This window comes from Natator depressus, chromosome 1 (genome assembly GCF_965152275.1).
Source record: "Natator depressus isolate rNatDep1 chromosome 1, rNatDep2.hap1, whole genome shotgun sequence".
NCBI classification, from domain to species: Eukaryota; Metazoa; Chordata; order Testudines; family Cheloniidae; genus Natator; species Natator depressus.
The window spans coordinates 326,709,415-326,727,658 of record NC_134234.1 but is presented as its reverse complement, the minus strand read 5'-3'; the positions used below and the strand labels follow the sequence as shown (position 1 = coordinate 326,727,658).

Below are 18,244 nucleotides of genomic sequence, written 5' to 3'. Positions count from 1 at the left end.
TGTGAGTGTAACCTAGAGGAATGAGTCCCCTAGATGGGGGGGGAAGCAAATGAGTACAAAACAAATCTGGTCTATTTCTTGTTTTGATCCACTCCATCTATCTTTTACATCTTTGGCTGGCAGCAGACGGTGCAGAAGGACTGCAAGCCATCCACATCTCATGGCTGCTCAGCAGAAGATGGTACAATAGGACTGCTAGCCATCCTCATCTCTTGCCTGCCTGGCAGAAATGGTACAATAGGACTGCTAGCAATCTGTATCGCCTGCCTGCTCACCATAAGATGGTTCAATAGGACTGACTGCAGGACTAAAGAGAATGACCTGGTCAAGTCACTTCTAATGTAGTCCCTGCACCCATGTCTGCCCAGACATTCCTGGCCGACGTGGCCAGGAGCACCTCGGACATGACGATGACGGCTACCATTCCTACTGTATCGTCTGCTGCCACAAGGCAAGGGGTTGCTGCTGCTGTGTAGCAATGCGGTACCACGACGGCCAGCACCCAGGAGACATACGGTGACGGTTACCTGAGCAGGCTCCATGCTTGTCATGGTATGGCGTCTGCACAGGTAACTCAAGAAAAAAGGCACAAATCGATTGTCTGCTGCTGCTTTCACGGAGGGAGGGAGGGAACGGGGGCCTGACGATATGTACCCAGAACCACCCGCGACAATGTTTTAGCCCCATCAGGCATTGGGATCTCAACCCAGAATTCCAATGAGCAGCGGAGACTGGGGGAACTGTGGGATAGCTACCCACAGTGCAACACTCCGGAAGCCGACACTTGCCTCGATACTGTGGAAGCACTCCGCCGAATTAATGCACTTAATGCACTTAGAGCCTTTTCTGTGGGGACACACACACTCGAATATATAAAAACGATTTCTAAAAAACCGACTTCTATAAATTTGACCTAATTTCGTAGTGTAGACATACCCTTATATTGTACATTACATTTTTTCTAGCATGAACTGAACATTTGTATCTAAGTAGCAAATATTGGCCCCAATTAAAGATCGTACTTGAGCACAGGCTTTCAGTGGGTCTGAAACAAGTGCTTAATGTTCAGCGTCTGCTTAAGCACCCTTCCTGAAAAGGGGTCATAGCCAAAACTTGGTGTTTTGAATTTTGACTTTTCCAACTGCGATTTCTAAGGCTTGGTCTACACTACCAACTTATGTCAGTATAACTACTTGGGTCTGGGCTATGGAAAATCCCTAGTGTAGACAGTACTATGTTGATTGGAGGGCTTCTTCTGTCAACATAGCTACCGCCTCTCGGGGACGTGGGGTACCTAGTCTGACAGGAGAAGCTCTCTGGTCAGCATAGTTAGCGTCTTCACTAAGCCCTATAGCAGTGCAGCTGCACCAGTACAGTTGAGCCCCTGCAGTGTAGACAAGCTGCAGCAGGAGTACCTTGCCTCTTCCCTGGTTTTCCCATGTGTTTTCAATATATCTAGGAAGCAAATTCAAAGGTAAAGGACCTATGTCTGTCCTACTTAATCATGCCAGACTCGCAACATGTTAATGGGTGCAAAGGTCAGGACTGGGATTCAAGCTACAAAAGCATCAACATTTTCCCTCCAGTGACCAATGAGTGTTAGGCATTGTCATCCTTTACAATATATGTGAATAGGGCAAGGTGAATGTCCTATTCAAAGTGCATAAACAATGCCTCTTATGCCAGAACATAAGGTATCCCCAAAATTCAGCTGGTCTGAGGTCAGTCAAATTCTGATTTCACATTCCAGTAAACTAAATAAACTTTACAGGGAAAAACAAATATGCTGTGCATTGCATAACAGTAATAACTGATAACATGTGCAAATCCCTACTTTTTTTCATTTATTTGAAATTTGTGAAGAAAACCCAACATTGTAACTACTACTTGTATAAATGGGATGGGAAACTCTTTCTACAACTTCTTGATCAGCATTCTGGGCCAACTGAACAAGATTTGTTTTTGTGGAGCAAACGGGAAGGTTTATATAAATACTTTAATGATTCCAAAAAACAAACTACTATTACTGATTCTGGAGACACTCAGAATGTAAATAAGCTATGAAGACTAAATAGACAAAAAAACCCTGTGCTGAAATCCTAATGTAAAATACATTTATATCTAATTTCTTTAGAATTCCTCTACAGTATGTTGCAATAGTTTTGGTTTTCCACAAACAAATTTTAGTCTTTTAGAAATGTTGATATGACAGGAAAAAGCTCTTAAGAAACACTTCTTTTCTGTCCTGTGTTTGTCTTTTGCTTTTCTTCCTATTGACATTGAATAACTGATTCTTACTGAAGGTATGTATAACCAAGGAAAGGATATTGTACTCTGGCTGCCATCCAAAATATAGATTATTTTTTGTCTTTCTTTTTGGCATAAATCAACCTGCTGCTAATAAATACATATCAATGTTGAGCTAACAGCTGTTCTGGAGAGAGGGAGAGAGATGGGGGGAAAAGACAAATATTTAATGAAGTGCTTATATTGTGTGTGGGGGGGGGGATTAGAAGTAGACTCCCTCTCAATTGTGGTTCTTTGGGCAGGGAGCCAAGGACTAATTTAAAGTGGCAGAATTTTCTCATTGTATTATAGAACTCTGAAGCGTAATTCATAATGATACCATGGTTCCAATGCTAGATTCCTTATGCACCAAATCTACTGAAGTCAATGTTAAGTTTGAGCAGGCAAGAAATGCAGGATTAGGCACTAGATGTCATCTTACTACACAACAATGGATAAATGAATGTTTTATGTCAGACCCTTTGGACCCTATTGAGTCCTCATTCAGTTAATAAAACAACCCTTGAGGCTAATGGAAGTTTTGCCCGGATATAGCTTCTGGTATATGGGCTACTGTCATTCCTAGTTCATTTTAAATATTAGCCTATACCCCTTCTGTTGTCCTAAGGCCCAAAACAATGCACACTGAAGTAAATGGAGATACTCCCATTAACTTCAGTGGACACTGAATCTAGCCCCAAAGGCTTGCATTGTACAGGATCAAAGCCTGCTCACTTTATTCTTGCAAGAAGTACCAATGGAGCCCGTGGGACTACTTTGCTCAAGTAGAATTCAATAATTTGCTATCCTGCAAAAATGTTTTTGAACTATCTTTCAAAATATCTATTTATTGAGGGCCTGGTAGAATAAAAGAAATAGCTATCCCTCTCACACATCAGCATTCAAAGATATTTTATAAATATGTATAAGAGAGAAAGAGCAATCACATTAATGTACAATACATACAGCATTTGAAGTTTGTCTTGTCTGGTGCCTTGGAAGAACACAGTGGGTTCAGAACAATACAGCAATGAAGAGATCAATACTGAAGCTGCAACATCCATAAAATACAATTTGAATAATGCTTTTATTCCAAAGACAAAGCTTGATACATACCAAACAATCCAAGATCCTTCTTAAGGAATGTAAAAGGACACATTATGATAATCTGCTGGGAACAAAGAATGTCCTCCAGATTTCAAGTACTGAGGCAAATTCTTCCGTCAGTTTCTTTGATGTAAAATGAATAACTCAAATGCCATAGGGACTGAAAGCTTTGCATCACACCCTTAATGAAGTTAATCTGGAGTTGCACAAATATAACTGTGAGCAGATTTTGGCAATTATATTCTTCCTGCTGCTTAAATTCCTTATAGAAAACTTAACAGCATGAGAACTCCACCCTGGTGTGTGCTGGGCACAGGGCCGCCGGACCAGGGGCGACCAGGGGGCCATGACCCCATCACTTTTGAAAGTGGGAGGGCTATGCCATAAGGGTGAGTGACGGGGGAAGGGAGAGGAGTGAGCAGAGGGATGGGTCTTGGGGAGGATGGGTGGCGCAAGAGAGGGAGTTCAGGGGGATGGGGCTGCATGTGGCTCGGGCACTGGTGGCCCCCGCCACTTTTAGGGAGCTTGCGCCACTCCTGGTTAGGCAATATTCTAACAAGTATCCTCACTAGAGCTCAGACCTGTGACACAGACAGTGAAAGGAACCAAAGGCGGCCAGGTTTGGTTAAACCTGAGAAGGATAAAACGAGAAGGAAGGTGGGGAAAGGCGGAGAGTAGGGCGGAGGCCTGAGGGAACAGTGCTTGTTATATTAAGGTAGGAGGAAAGCATTCTACATTCAGGTGTTTAGGAGTGTATTTCAAACCAAAAATGAATTGAAAACAATTCACAAGTCCTTTTAAAAATAAGTGGCTGAAAATGTTCTATATTGATAGTTGCAAAATAATGTTGGAACAGTTACACCAAAAAATCCCCTTCATACAGAGGGATAATATTCCCTTTAGGGCGGCTCAGCCTTCTGTGGTGTGGTCCAGTGGACAGGGCACTACGCTAGCACTTGAAAGATTTGGGATCTATTTCCAATTCTGCCACTGGTTTGTTATGTGACCTCAGCCAAGTCACTACAACTCTCTGTGCCCCTATTTTCCTTCTCACCCTTTCTGTCTTGTCTATGTAGAGCATAAGCTCCTCCATGAACTGACTGTCTCGCTCCCAGCACAGTGGGGTTCAGATATTAGTTGAGGGCTCAAAGTACCTCCATAATACAAATACTGTATCTTTTGTATTCCTCCGCCACCGTATTCTGAATACTTTCTTTGTTCCTCCTTTAGCTAGGAGCCATCCCTGGTGTGCCCTCATTATTCAAATCCTTCCTAAAACACACATTTTCTACCTACTGCCTAATTTAACCTCCAGAAAAGAAGTGTTAACTTATTAGGTCTGTTAAAAAACACAAACCAAATCACATTCAGAGGCACCACATACATCAGCAGCAACTGCATCCTCACAGTCTCCTGAACTCTCAGGAATAAGAAGTTGAATGACACTGGATCTTGCTGCCTTCAGGAAAAAATGCCTTTGACAGTTTTATCACAACCACAAATAGATATATTTCACACACTGCAAATCTCTCCTGGCTGGGGAAGAAAGGAGAGAACTGAAGGGAGATCAGTTCTGAACTGTCCACCTGATGACCCCGTATTTCAGTGAGGAGCTCTGATGCTCCACTGATGTGTGAGCAGTAATAGAGAGGGAATCTGACATCACTCACTCTTGTCACTTGGACTCTGGCCACTTGCTGGATATGCAATTGTTTTTTTCATTTTACTGCAAGCAACAGATAGTGGTTGATGGTGATTCTACTGTGTCTTTATCAGCTAATGATTGTGTCTTTTATCATAGCTGGCATTTGATCTAGTCTGATTTGAGAGTCAGTTTTTATAATAGAATGGAAATTGATTGCTGCACCTCTTGATCTTCTTAATAGCTTCTTTCTTGCCGATCCAATCCAATTACACCACTTGCGTTCAGCCACCTGCTTCTCACCTCTACTCTGTCCTTCTTCTCTCCATCACTACCTTTCTGCTTCTACTCTGAATCACTCATCTCCTAAAACAGAATGGCCCTTCACCCATTCTGACGTCTCCTTTAACCCTTTCACCACCTTTATTCCATTTTGCAAACATAATACATTCTAAATGATAACGAAGAGTGGGGCCCCATTGTTCTAGGCACTGTACACACACAGAATAAGTGGCAGTCCTGCCTCAAAGAGTTTACAACTTAAATAGACAAGACAGAGTAAGGTAAAGGGATGTAACTTGTATGTTCTAAGCCTTGCCCGCCCCTTCTACCTATCCCCTTATTATTTGCTGCTGTCATTTGGTGTGTTATGTCTTAAATTGCCCTTTGATTCTGCATGGGTGAAACCTTGCACCTAAGCAGAGACACAGTGAAGTCAGCAGTTTCTCAGCATGCTCAATGTGGTCATGAGGGTTTGACCATGCAGATGTCATAGCAGGAATTAGGACCTTTGACTGAATCATCTGAGGAAAGGATCAAGATGTGATTCTGTTCTGACATAGATAATAATGAACCTGGAGTAACTCCATTCAAGTCCGCAGTGTTGTACCATGGTAAATGTGGTGTATGTGAGATCACAAATGGGTTTTAAAGCAGCTACCAGGCAGTGTGCACGATATAAATAATTAATAAGGATCTGCAGAATTGGGCCCCTGTTCAGACATTTGTATCTTTGTGTTTGGCTTTCAGATCCGCAGCCAGGAAAGCAAGTGTGTTGCATACCTTTCATTTCGCTCAGAGGCCTGATTCATTTCAGTAAATACTCCAACCCCACCTCATAGTTTGGAAAGTAATTTCCATTCCACTGTCTGAGCTTGACACTAACATGTGCTATTTATTGCAATACAGTTAAAATAAAACTTTAACCATTTCACTCATTCCAGATGTGTGGAGTTTTAAAATATGGTGTGAAGTTAACGATTAACTGGTAATCATCTCTCTCTCTCTCTCTCTCTCTCTCTCACACACACACACACACTGAATAAAGCAAGTAAATAAATATAGCATGGTTGTTCATGCCTATATTTGCATTTTGATTTCTGAAGTAAGCCTAGTTCCCCTTGAATAACAAGATTACACCTCCCTGATTAAAGTTCTGTATTTATATCTCTTCTTATAGTTCATTTGTTGCTTTATGAACCCAAAGTCCTCAAGGGAGTGTCAGAAATCCATGTAATTTTCCTGCGTTCTACATCTGACATTTAGATCTCTATCTGTGCTAACGTTTTTGAAAAAAGAACACAGGTAGCCACATGGTTCCTTCGTGTCCACACGTGAAAATACTGAGACATTCAAATGATTCCAGCTAATGCTAACAGCAACTTACATTTGAAAATTGTCCTCAGTTGCCTTTTTCCAAACGTATAATGGGGTAGGCTGGTGTATTGCTGCTCCTGGTTGTTCTTTTTTTTTTTTTGGTGGGGGTTTTTGTTTGATTAAAATTATCATCATTTTAAAAAATTGTTGGCAAAAATCTAGGTGGCATTTCCTGAATTCCCCCTCCCCTGCTGTTTTAGACCAGCATTGCTAAAGTGCTCCCCTGAAGTGTTGTTGTTACAATGCTCCCTTCTGGAATCTGCACTGCATAGATTGGGCATAGAGCAAATTCACTTGGAAGAATGTCAATCTTAGATCAGAAGTGTCTGGGTCTGCAGATCAGCCTGATTGTACAGGGTACTCCCAAAAGAGTTCAGGGAAATCTTGCACAGAGCTTGTTTACACTATGTGCCAGATCCCCATCTGAGAATCTAATAAGCTTTTATCTTAATATGTGTTTTTAAAGCACCTTGGGTAATATTTGCAAAAGTACCTAAGTCCCATTGAAGGGGAGACTTTTGCTGAACAGGATTTAGGCACGTGTATCACTTAGGTGCTTTTGAAAATTTTACCCTGGTCAAAATATTTGGAGTTATCTACACAATCTTTATTTTTAATATTCATAATCATCTAGCGGGGTCTAACCAGGGCTATCATCTGCCCCTCTTATAAACTCCAGTCTCACCCCATTTTTAAAGTTTTAAAGAGAATGGCACTCTTACAAGAATCAGATTTTGCACCAATTTTTTCCTCCTAAATCAAATGTTTAGTTTTTCTTCCCTGTCCTCTTCCCCTCGGTATAGCGACCTCTGCTGGGTTTTAATATGTTGTCATCCCTCCCCAGCAAGTGCTGTTAATCTCAGCGGTGAGACCCGGTCCCCTAGCCTTTATACGTCTGGCTCTTGACAGAATTGCATTCTTAACAGGAACATCAAAGCATGTCTTGTGACTCTGACTTGGAGTCCTCTCCTTGGCTTGAAACACTTCGGTGTGCAGGATTTGAACGCTCACAATAACCTTTCTATATAAGGTTGTGGTGCGAAATAAATTCCTTTGAGGCAGGTAGGGTGGAGTTAAAGGATTGTTAGGGGAGGAGGAGGAAGTCTGTAGAGGGTCAGAGACAATACAGTACTTGCTTCAAGGTGCAAAGGAGATAGCAATAGGAAACAATAGCCGTCATAAACAGAACAAAGATTGTTTTCTAATTCACAGGCTTCTCGGATCACTGGCATGCTGTGGAAACTAAACTTGGCTATTTCTTTGGCATGCGTTTATAAGGAGTGTCCCGGAGAATCAGCCCTGGAATCCTGCAGAGAAAGAAACCTTTTCCTTAAAAGGATTTCATCATTTTCTTCCACTCAAAAGCATTGTGCAGTTTCATGTTTATGACCCAAGTGGGTCTGCCTGCTTTCTAAGTAGGAAACCCTCTCAACCCACCCAGCTCGACACTGACTCCTCTACAGCCTGTGAAGCAAACTGATTCTGTGAGCTGGCATCTTTATGTTGCACAATCCAGGGTGGGATTTCTTCCCCTGACTTCACCTCTCTGTGTTTCTGCTCCTTTCCCTCTTGCTCTCTTTTTCGCTCTCCCTCTGCCTTTTCTTTCTGTGTCTCCCTCTCTCTTCCTTATGGGTGTGGCCTCTGCAATATTTATGAGATCTGCCCCTACTTGCTCAGCTAATGATGTATTCCAGCCTTGGGTTCGCTGCCTCTGTAAAGCGCTGGCTGGAGGGCAGTAGGACCAGAGTGAGTGCTGACTGTAACTGGAAACCAAAGCTTTCACCGTCATAGCTCAGCTACTTTCCATTCACTCTTAGGTGCTTAATTAAAGAACGAGGAGAAGAGTTCCCGGTCCTTATAGCAATAAGGATTATTTTACAAAGAAACTGGGAGGACGTTTGCAACCACCAGGAGGAAAAGGTTTTCTACAATGAGCCAGGTTTGGAATGAAAGTGTTCTGGTCAAAGGAGTGGAGTCCATAAACTGATAGAAATTTGATGGCATTGCATTACTGATTCCTTCAGTAGCTAGGTAAGCACGGTTGAAAGTTCTCTTTCAGCACTGTCACAGATGTGAAATGGGATTGCTGACTTTTTGCCACAGTTCATGGCAATGATGTTTTTCACAACGGCATAATCCTTATTTTTCTTGCAGTGGATGAGTTGAGGTGCAGAGAGTAATTCTGGAATTCAGCCTTGAGCATATGACACCTGCACGGCGCTTTACAGTGAAGTTATACACTACTTTTCCAAAGCAGTGGAGCATTTCTTTAAAAAAACAAAAACACAAAAACAACCAGAAAAAGGACTCCACGTGAATGCAACGTTCTCTCTTCACTTTAACAAGTTTGTTACTCACACTGTGAAAACAGGAACACGCAGTGAGAAATGAAACTAGTTCTTGTGTCTGTGCTAAAGGGGAGCACTTGTAAGGTTTTAGAGCAGTTGCTTGCCGGTAAAGGTCATGTGCTCGGGATACGTTGATTTGACTTACTGTCGTGACTTTCTAGAGATAAATACAGAACTGGGATTTTAGCCCAAACTGGGATTCTAAACTGAAATGAGTTTGTGTTCAATTGCCAAGCGGCCCTAAAATTCCTACAATTCAACATATTTCCATTCTCTAACTCACATGTCAAAGAAGGCTGTAATAACAAAGCCATGAAATATCTTTATGGCAGCAACATGCCTTTATTATACGGACCTAACAACAGGGCAAGGAGCATGCAGTTTATTGTTTGGATCTTATATTGCCTGTCACGTTTGTGTAACAGTGGAAATTTGCAATTCAAGCAGTGAAGTATAGCAGTATTTCACTCATAAAACTGATGCAATTAGATTTGGCTAGGAAGGTGGAAGGAGAAGGGAAAGAGGGGTGAAGGATTTTTATTTTTGACAGTTCCTCCCAATATGATTTAGCAGAACAGAAATAACCCTTTAGTTTCCTCCCTTTTCCTTCCCATCTGTATTGCAAAGAAGGCATCGTACTACTACTGTAGAATACTAATCCCATTGCATCTGTTAAAATCACGTTTGGTATGATTGGCCATTTGTTTTGGCCCGACAAAGCAATCTTATCAGGGTTAATGGCATTTCTGTGATTGAAGAAGGTTAAGCAGAAGGCTATCCCATGGGCTAGTGGTAGGGTATTGAATTTAAAACCCACAAAGCAGTGTTAATACTGGAATTGGTGCAGCTTGTTTTAAAATTATTTTTGGCAAAGGCTATACAAGTATAATTGTATTAGTTAACGAACCCTTAAAAATTAACTGGGGCTGTTCCAAAATACGTTGTTTCCTTTTGTACTTCAGATCTGTATTTGGGAAATTGCCCGCATTAATGGTTTTGTCAGTTAGCAGAGAATCACCACAATACCTGATCTTGATGCATTAGTCAGCTCCAGATCAGCTGCAAGGGATCTGACTGTTGCAGAAACTCTTTCTCTCTCTCTCCGCTTTCCCCAGCCCCCAAGTTTAGTATGCAATTCTGGGGCAGATTGTAGCTCTTTTAAAAAAGATTTACAGTAAGTGAATATTGGATGACTGAGGCATGGTAATGAGACACTGAGCCTTTCAACTCTGAGTCAACTGTGTGAATCCAATCCAAATTGGGACAGATCTGAAGCTGTCATTATCTGACAGCTGTTTACTGCCCTATATGAAACTAGTTGGAAGTTAGAGCCAGTTCTTTTAGGACAGATGTTAGTCTCACCAGAGAGGGCAAGGACTGAATGGACACAGATACAGAACTACTGTCTTCACCCTTAGAGGTGATCCTGCTGGAGTATATTTAAGGGGCAGTGTGGATTAGTTTGCATTAGCATAGTCCAGGTAATATCAATTCTCAGGATAAACAAAAACTTTCAGTTTCTAATGTTCTTACTCTGTGGTAATTCTTCGACACTAAGGGCCACATCCTGCAAGATGCTGAGTGCCCTTGCCTCCCATTGAATCAGTGTAACCTCTTTATGATAGCACCCTCAGAAAGCATTGAATAGCATGCAGAAGAGGGATTGTTCTTATTAAAACACAAACAGAAGTTGTGTATATTAAAAATGGGGTTAGAAATCAGTATATATGGAGTCTATTCAGAGAATAAACTTGGGAGCTAATTCTCCACTCCATTGCACCAGTTTTATGCTGGTGTAAATCCATTGATATCAAAGGAGGTACACTGATGTAAAATGGGTGTAATTGAATCAAGGGGGAATCAGAGCCTAGTTGTGTGTGACCATAGAAACCTCTCTTAATCTCTCTGAAGCCTCCATTTCTGTATCTGTAAAATGGGGCGAGTTATACTTGCCTGTTTCTCAGGCTGTATTCATTAGCCTTTGGAAAGTGGTTTGAGATACATGAATGGGAGCTGTTGTACAAGTGCTAAGTCTTAGTGGGAGGTTTTGTTTTATGGGCTCCCATTGGCTCCTCTAGACTTTGGATCAGGCCCTATATGAGCCACTTTGGAATTAGAAAAGCAGCATGTTTGTAGTATTCTTCCTTGAAAAGCTACTCAGAAAGGTGAGTTCTATCAGATATGCAAATACACCTACCAGGGTTATGTGAAGGGAGTGAAGCAATGGATTGAACAGAGTATTTATATATCATATAGTATGAAGTATTCCTATTATAAAACACAAATCTGGGACTAAACTCCCTGATGGGATTATCCTAAGCAACAGTCGACAAATGTTAGGTGTAAAGAGTGAGGGTGAAATCCTGGCTCTATTGAAGTCAATGGTAGTTTTGCCATTGACTTAATGAGACCAGTATTTCACTTTGTCTTTTTTGTTGTTTCTTATATACTAGAAAATACACTATGTAAAAAAATAAAACAATAAAATACAATAAAATAAATAAATAAAATAAAAAAGTCGAGGACTCTCTGGAGCAGACCCGAAGTTTAAAAACTGTATTGATTAAACATGATGTACAGTAAGGAGAGAGGTCTAAAAATATCAACCAGCTTTTATTCATGAAACATTATCCCCTGTCCTTGCTTTGCTCTGCCTTGACATTTAGCATAATTATTTTTCCAGCAGGTGGAATTGTCCTTATTGAAATAAACTGGGTCTAATCCTGCAGTCTTTACTCACCTAAAACTTTATATCTATTCGTCCTAAGTAAAATGCTTACAGTTCTTTTAGTGCCAACACAGAACATATCCAGACAAAACATTTCAGATTTGAAAAGAAAAAGCAGAAGTGTCATATATTATAGCTTCAATCTGGCAAAGTTCTCTGACACCTACTGTTCTGTACTGTTGATTTTGGTCCACACAATTTATATAATGTAAAATTAGTAATGGGCTCTTTTTTCTCCTTTAGGTTTTATTTCTTGGATATTAAGTTGCACATCTGAAGATATGGCATTTCTAGCAGTCCACATGTTGATTGGGATGTTTATTTACTCTAGCACTGTAAAAGGATCCTCACAGCCTCAGGCCAGGGTGTTCTTAACATTCAATGGTAAGAAAGCAGATAAACATTCCTAAGCAAATGTTATTGTAGAACATTTTCTTCTTTCCATTCAATCCAATAACTGAGTAATAAATAAGGTGATGGCTTCTAAATGCGTGTCCACATAATTGTTGTTTTTTTAATTATTTGTATACTGTAGTGCCTAAGAGCCCAATGCTGAGGTTAACTATTACATAGAGTTTAGCAGTAATTACAGGCACAAATAAATGGGGTTTATTTTATTTTTTTCTTTTCTTTTTAAAAGGTGTAATTATGGCTTAGGCAGACTTAACGCATGTATTCCTTTCCTTATTTTTTTGTATTTTTAAAGGTAATTATTACAGTGCATATTGCGATGTATAAAGTGCATGGCCAACAATTGCAAAAGAGATCAGTGATTCTGGTTGCCTCCATATTTTGGTGCCCATCTAGAAACACCTTTAAAGAGACTAGATTTTCTGAAAAGGGTGAGGACTCACCGTCTGAAAATCAGGCCTTTTTAAGGGATCTTAATTTGAGCATAAAAAAATCACCTGTCATTTTGTACACTATTGGTTTTGTGTGTACTGCATATAGACTAAGTAGTGGGTGTGCGTATGAATTTTAAATTCACATGGGGTCAAATTACTGATGCCCATATATTGTAAACAGGCTATAAAAATGCTTGTTTTCAAAATGCACGCACAGTTCACTTCTAAAACTTCCTTCCTTTAAAATGCTGAGTGGTACTTTGTCACAATAGTGATGTAAATGTTTTAAAACTCTGCATTTAATTGCAAAACCGGACCTCCTTGCATGCTGGCTGTTAGCATTTATGGTGGTGATTCCATGTGTTATTGTAGTAATTTTTTCCCTTCTGTGTATTTGTATGAGAATTTCCTAGAGGTTTTGACAAATGCTGTGCTTAAATGAAAAGAATCGAATGCTGCAAAATATGCTTTGAATTGATGTTTTCTGCATATGGTGTTTCCAGGGCTGGAATGGAAATTTGTGAGATTACACATTTCATGAAATTTAGAAGGAATTCAATCCTCAGGCCACGCCATTTTGCCAGACTTATCTGTCAGCCCATGCTGCTCCGGTTCCAAACCACTTGCAAGTGTGACTAAGTCATCTAGCCCATAGTAAAGAAATACAAGAAGAATAAGTGGGAAAGGCCACTCAGCCAGTCAGGAGCTAGTTGCGTTTTTATGACTGACCCCATTTATTCTATTATTGCTTCAATCACCCAAATGTCTGGAAAGCTGTTGCACTTGCTTTATTATTCTTTGTCTGAAACTGTGAGCCCAGTCACCTCTCAAGATATGTGCCCTCTGGGCCTATCAATTCAATTGAATTAATATTAGTAACTATTTGGCACTTAATATTCAGATCCCTCACCCTTATACAGATGCGGGCCTTTGGCCTGTCTTTGAATCACATGGAGCAGCTCCTGCCTGCACTGGGGCAGTTTTGCACTGGTCTCCTGGTGCACGGCTACCCTGAAGCTGGCAGGTCTTGACACTTGAAAATTTCCACCCCATGCAGGGAAAACCTTGGGTAGCATAGAGTCACCTTAATGATTCCTACACCGCTCTACCACCTGGACTTTGGTGTAGAGGGTATAGCATGGAGAAAATGGGTGTGACCAGGGTGTCTTTAGTATAAGTTAAAGCAGCCAAGGTGGTTGTAAGTTGCTCCCTGGGATCAACCTGGTGACCTCAGTGCCAGTTAATGGGCTGCATAGTGACTGTACACCTCTCCTCACTTCTAGGCAATGATAAATGCACAAGGGACAGATCAAAGGATCTGTTTTCTTTGTTTTTATATTTCCCTTCTTTCTTTCACGGGAGGTGGGGAAGTAGGTCTATCATGATTCTCCACCGCACTCTCTATTTTTTCCACTGGCCCAAATATTCCACATGATGGTAACCCTATTTCTGATGGCAGTCCCCCCAAACTGGTAATATCCGGAGAAACACATGGTAAATGTTAAGTATAACAAATGTCTTTTCCATCTCTAATAGTCCTAATTCCATCCTGGGAAAACAGAGTGTAGAGGTAAATTCTACGCTTAATAGGTCATTTCCACTTCTAATTTCCATGATTCTGAGATTTTAGGGTGGCAGCTCCAGCATATCAGGGAAGGTATTATTGGAAAGAAGCCCACCCAAAGAGGAATGATTGCAAAGTATTGTACATTGTACAGTAATAGGTTCTGAACATGATGGGCCAGATCCCCTGTGAGTGTAAATTGGCACTGGCGTTAAGGTAACTATTTTGGTGCTGAGACGCAGTGGCCACCTGGAAGACCAAAGGATGTTTAAGCTTTGAGTCAGTATTCCTCACTACTGAGTCTAACCTCCCAGGCTGTCAAAATTTAGCAAACTCTGACCCCAGGCTCAGCCTGGACAGAGGCAAAGTCTGCTATGAGTGTGTGGTGCTGCTCTAGCCAGAGCTGTAACAGGCTTATACAAACCAAACCACACTATTTTTCACATTAAATAGCACAGAAAATAGCCTAGCTGTCCCTAATTTGAGAAAAACCGAATAGGGTGTCTTAGTTTGAACAAAAAGAAAAGGAGTACTTGTGCCACCTTAGAGACTAACAAATTTATTTGAGCATAAGCTTTTGTGAGCTACAGCCCACTTCATTGGATGCATGCAGTGGAAAATACAGCGGGGAGATTTATATACACAGAGAACATGAAACAATGGGTGTAACCATACACACTGTAATGAGAGTGATCAGGTAAGGTGAGCTATTACCAGCAGGAGAGCGGGGGCGAGGGGGGGAACCTTTTGTAGTGATAATCAAGGTGGGCCATTTCCAGCAGTTGACAAGAATGTCTGAGGAACAGTGTGTGTGGGGGGGGGGGAGGGGGGCGGGACAGGGGGAAACAGTTTTACTTTGTGTAATGACCCATCCACTCCCAGTCTTTATTCAAGCCTAAATTAATTGTATCCAGTTTGCAAATTAATTCCAGTTCAGCCGTCTCTCATTGGAGTCTGTTTTTGAAGTTTTTTTTTAAAAGAATTGCCACTTTTAGGTCTGTAATGGAGTGATCAAAGAGATTGAAGTGTTCTCCAACTGGTTTTTGAATGTTATAATTCTTGACGTCTGATTTGTGTCCATTCATTCTTTTACATAGCGACTGTCCAGTTTGGCCAATGTACATGGCAGAGGGGCATTGCTGGCACATGATGGCATATATCACATTGGTAGATGTGCAGGTGAACGAGCCTCTGATAGTGTGGCTGATGTGATTAGGCCCTATGATGATGTCCCCTGAATAGATATGTGGACACAGTTGGCAACGGGCTTTGTTGCAAGGATAGGTTCCTGGGTTAGTGGTTCTGTTGTGTGGTGTGTGTTTGCTGGTGAGTATTTGCTTCAGGTTGGGGGGCTGTCTGTAAGCAAGGACTTGCCTGTCTCCCAAGATCTCTGAGAGTGATGGGTCGTCCTTCAGGTAGGTTGTAGATCCTTGATGATGCGTTGGAGAGGTTTTAGTTGGGGTTTGAAGGTGATGGCTAGTGGCGTTCTGTTATTTTCTTTGATGGGCCTGTCCTGTAGTAGGTAACTTCTGGGTACTCTTCTGGATCTGTCAATCTGTTTCTTCACTTCAGCAGGTGGGTGTTGTAGTTGTAAGAATGCTTGATAGAGATCTTGTAGGTGTTTGTCTCTGTCTGAGGGGTTAGAGCAAATGAGGTTGCATCGTAGAGCTTGGCTGTAGACAATGGATCGTGTGGTGTGGTCTGGATGAAAGCCGGAGGCATGTAGGTAGGCATAGCGGTCAGTAGGTTTCCGGTATAGGGTGGTGTTTATGTGACCATCGCTTATTAGCACCGTAGTGTCCAGGAAGTGGATCTCTTGTGTGGACTGGTCCAGGCTGAGGTTGATGGTGGGATGAAAATTGTTGAAATCATGGTGGAATTCCTCAAGGGCTTCTTTTCCATGGGTCCAGATGATGAAGATGCCATCAATGTAGCGCAAGTAGAGTAGGGGCGTTAGGGGACGAGAGCTGAGGAAGCGTTGTTCTAAGTCAGCCATAAAATTGTTGGCATACTGTGGGGCTATGCAGGTACCCATAGCAGTGCCGCTGATTTGAAGGTATACATTGTCCCCAAATGTGAAATAGTTATGGGTGAGGACAAAGTCACAAAGTTCAGCCACCAGGTTTGCTGTGACATTATCGGGGTACTGTTCCTGATGGCTTGTAGTCCATCTTTGTGTGGAATGTTGGTGTAGAGGGCTTCTACATCCATAGTGGCCAGGATGGTGTTATCAGGAAGATCACAGATGGATTGGAGTTTCCTCAGGAAGTCAGTGGTGTCTCGGAGATAGCTGGGAGTGCTGGTAGCGTAGGGCCTAAGGAGGGACTCTAAATAGCCAGACAATCCTGCTGTCAGGGTGCCAATGCCTGAGATGATGGGCGTCCAGGATTTCCAGGTTTATGGATCTTGGGTAGCAGATAGAATACCCCAAGTCGGGATTCCAGGGGTGTGTCTGTGCGGATTTGTTCTTGTGCTTTTTCAGGGAGTTTCTTGAGCAAATGGTGTAGTTTCTTTTGGTAACCCTCAGTGGGATCAGAGGATAATGGCTTGTAGAAAGTGGTGTTGGAGAGCTGCCTAGCAGCCTCTTGTTCATATTCCGACCTATTCATGATGACGACAGCACCTCCTTTGTCAGCCTTTTTGATTATGATGTCAGAGTTCTTTCTGAGGCTGTGGATGCCATTGTGTTCTGCACGGCTGAGGTTATGGGGCAAGTGATGCTGCTTTTCCACTATTTCAGCCCGTGCACGTCGGCGGAAGCACTCTATGTAGAAGTCCAGTCTGTTGTTTCGACCTTCAGGAGGAGTCCACCCAGAATCCTTCTTTTTGTAGTCTTGGTAGGGAAGTCTCTGTGGGTTAGCATGTTGTTCAGAGGTGTGTTGGAAATATTCCTTGAGTCGGAGACATCGAAAATAGGATTCTAGGTCACCACAGAACTGTATCATGTTCGTGGGGGTGGAGGGGCAGAAGGAGAGGCCCCGAGATAGGAGAGATTCTTTTGCTGGGCTAAGAGTATAGTTGGATAGATTAACAATATTGCTGGGTTTTGAACAGGAGCTTTCACTTTTTACAGATCTCAACTGGATGACCTAGCAAGTACAGGAGGAATGGTCCTGCAGTTTGGGTGTTAGCCTGAGACTCAGCAGAGCTGAGTTCCATTCCCTGGTTTGCTACAGTTGTCCTGTATAACCTGGAGCAAATCACTTAGTCTCTCTGTGCCTCAGCTGCCCATCTGCAAAGGGGGGGATAATAGTACTTCTACCAATAGTACCTCAGGGGTCTGTGAGGATAGGGTGACCAGATATCCTGATTTTATAGGGACAGTCCTGATTTTGGGGTCTTTTTCTTATATAGTCTCCTATTACCCCACTCCCCCGTCCCGATTTTTCACACTTGCTGTCTGGTCAGCCTCTGTGAGGATAAATACATTAAAAGATTGTGAGGTACTCAGATGCTATGGTAACAACCCCTTTTGGCCAGCACTGCCTACTTTTGGTACTGCCCCTCCCTTCCATAAGTGGAGTTAGATCTGTTTTATTCCACTGCAACCCATTCTTTTGGTGAAGTGCCCATCCACAAGGGGTTCTGCCACAATTCAGGCCCTGGTGAATTTAACACAATTTTTGTAGAATAATGAATATTGCAATATCTTTGCTTTGGGCCAGATTCTACTACTCTTATATAAATAGCCCCTTACCCCAGATTGCTATTTAGTGTGAAAAACAGTGACAGTCTCTATCCCTCAGAGAAGAGAAGTAGTAGTCATGGGAGCTCCCAAGCCTCACAAGGCTGTGTTGTGACTGTGTTTAAATGGACTGATCTAATAATTTCCTCTCAGTGCCTCAGCTATTAGCCATATTCATGGATTTCCTCTGAATCTGCTCTGAGGTTTGCACATCAAAATGTCAAGCCTAGAGCAATTTTCTTTTGTTTTTCAATAGAGTATATGTTTTGAATTCCTTGCTTTTTATCAACTCTTTATGAGTCTCTGAAGTAAACAATTATATAAAAAAATTATACATATACATGTAATATATTCAACATCATCTGAAGCACTGAGTGGTAAGC

The 18,244-nt window shown here is 41.8% G+C and overlaps 1 protein-coding gene across 2 annotated transcripts in view; it reads left to right on the top strand.

Annotated features, from left to right (window-relative positions):
* The first annotated feature begins 8,339 nt into the window (after positions 1-8,339).
* SEMA3C (semaphorin 3C) overlaps positions 8,340-18,244 on the top strand; it is a 165,746-nt gene continuing 155,841 nt past the window's right edge. For both annotated transcript variants that reach the window (XM_074942555.1, XM_074942554.1), the window contains exons 1-2: positions 8,340-8,722; positions 12,011-12,151. In XM_074942555.1, coding sequence (XP_074798656.1) covers positions 12,049-12,151 — 103 coding nt within the window. In that variant the 5' untranslated portion in view covers positions 8,340-8,722; positions 12,011-12,048. The remainder of the gene's footprint in view (positions 8,723-12,010; positions 12,152-18,244) is intronic.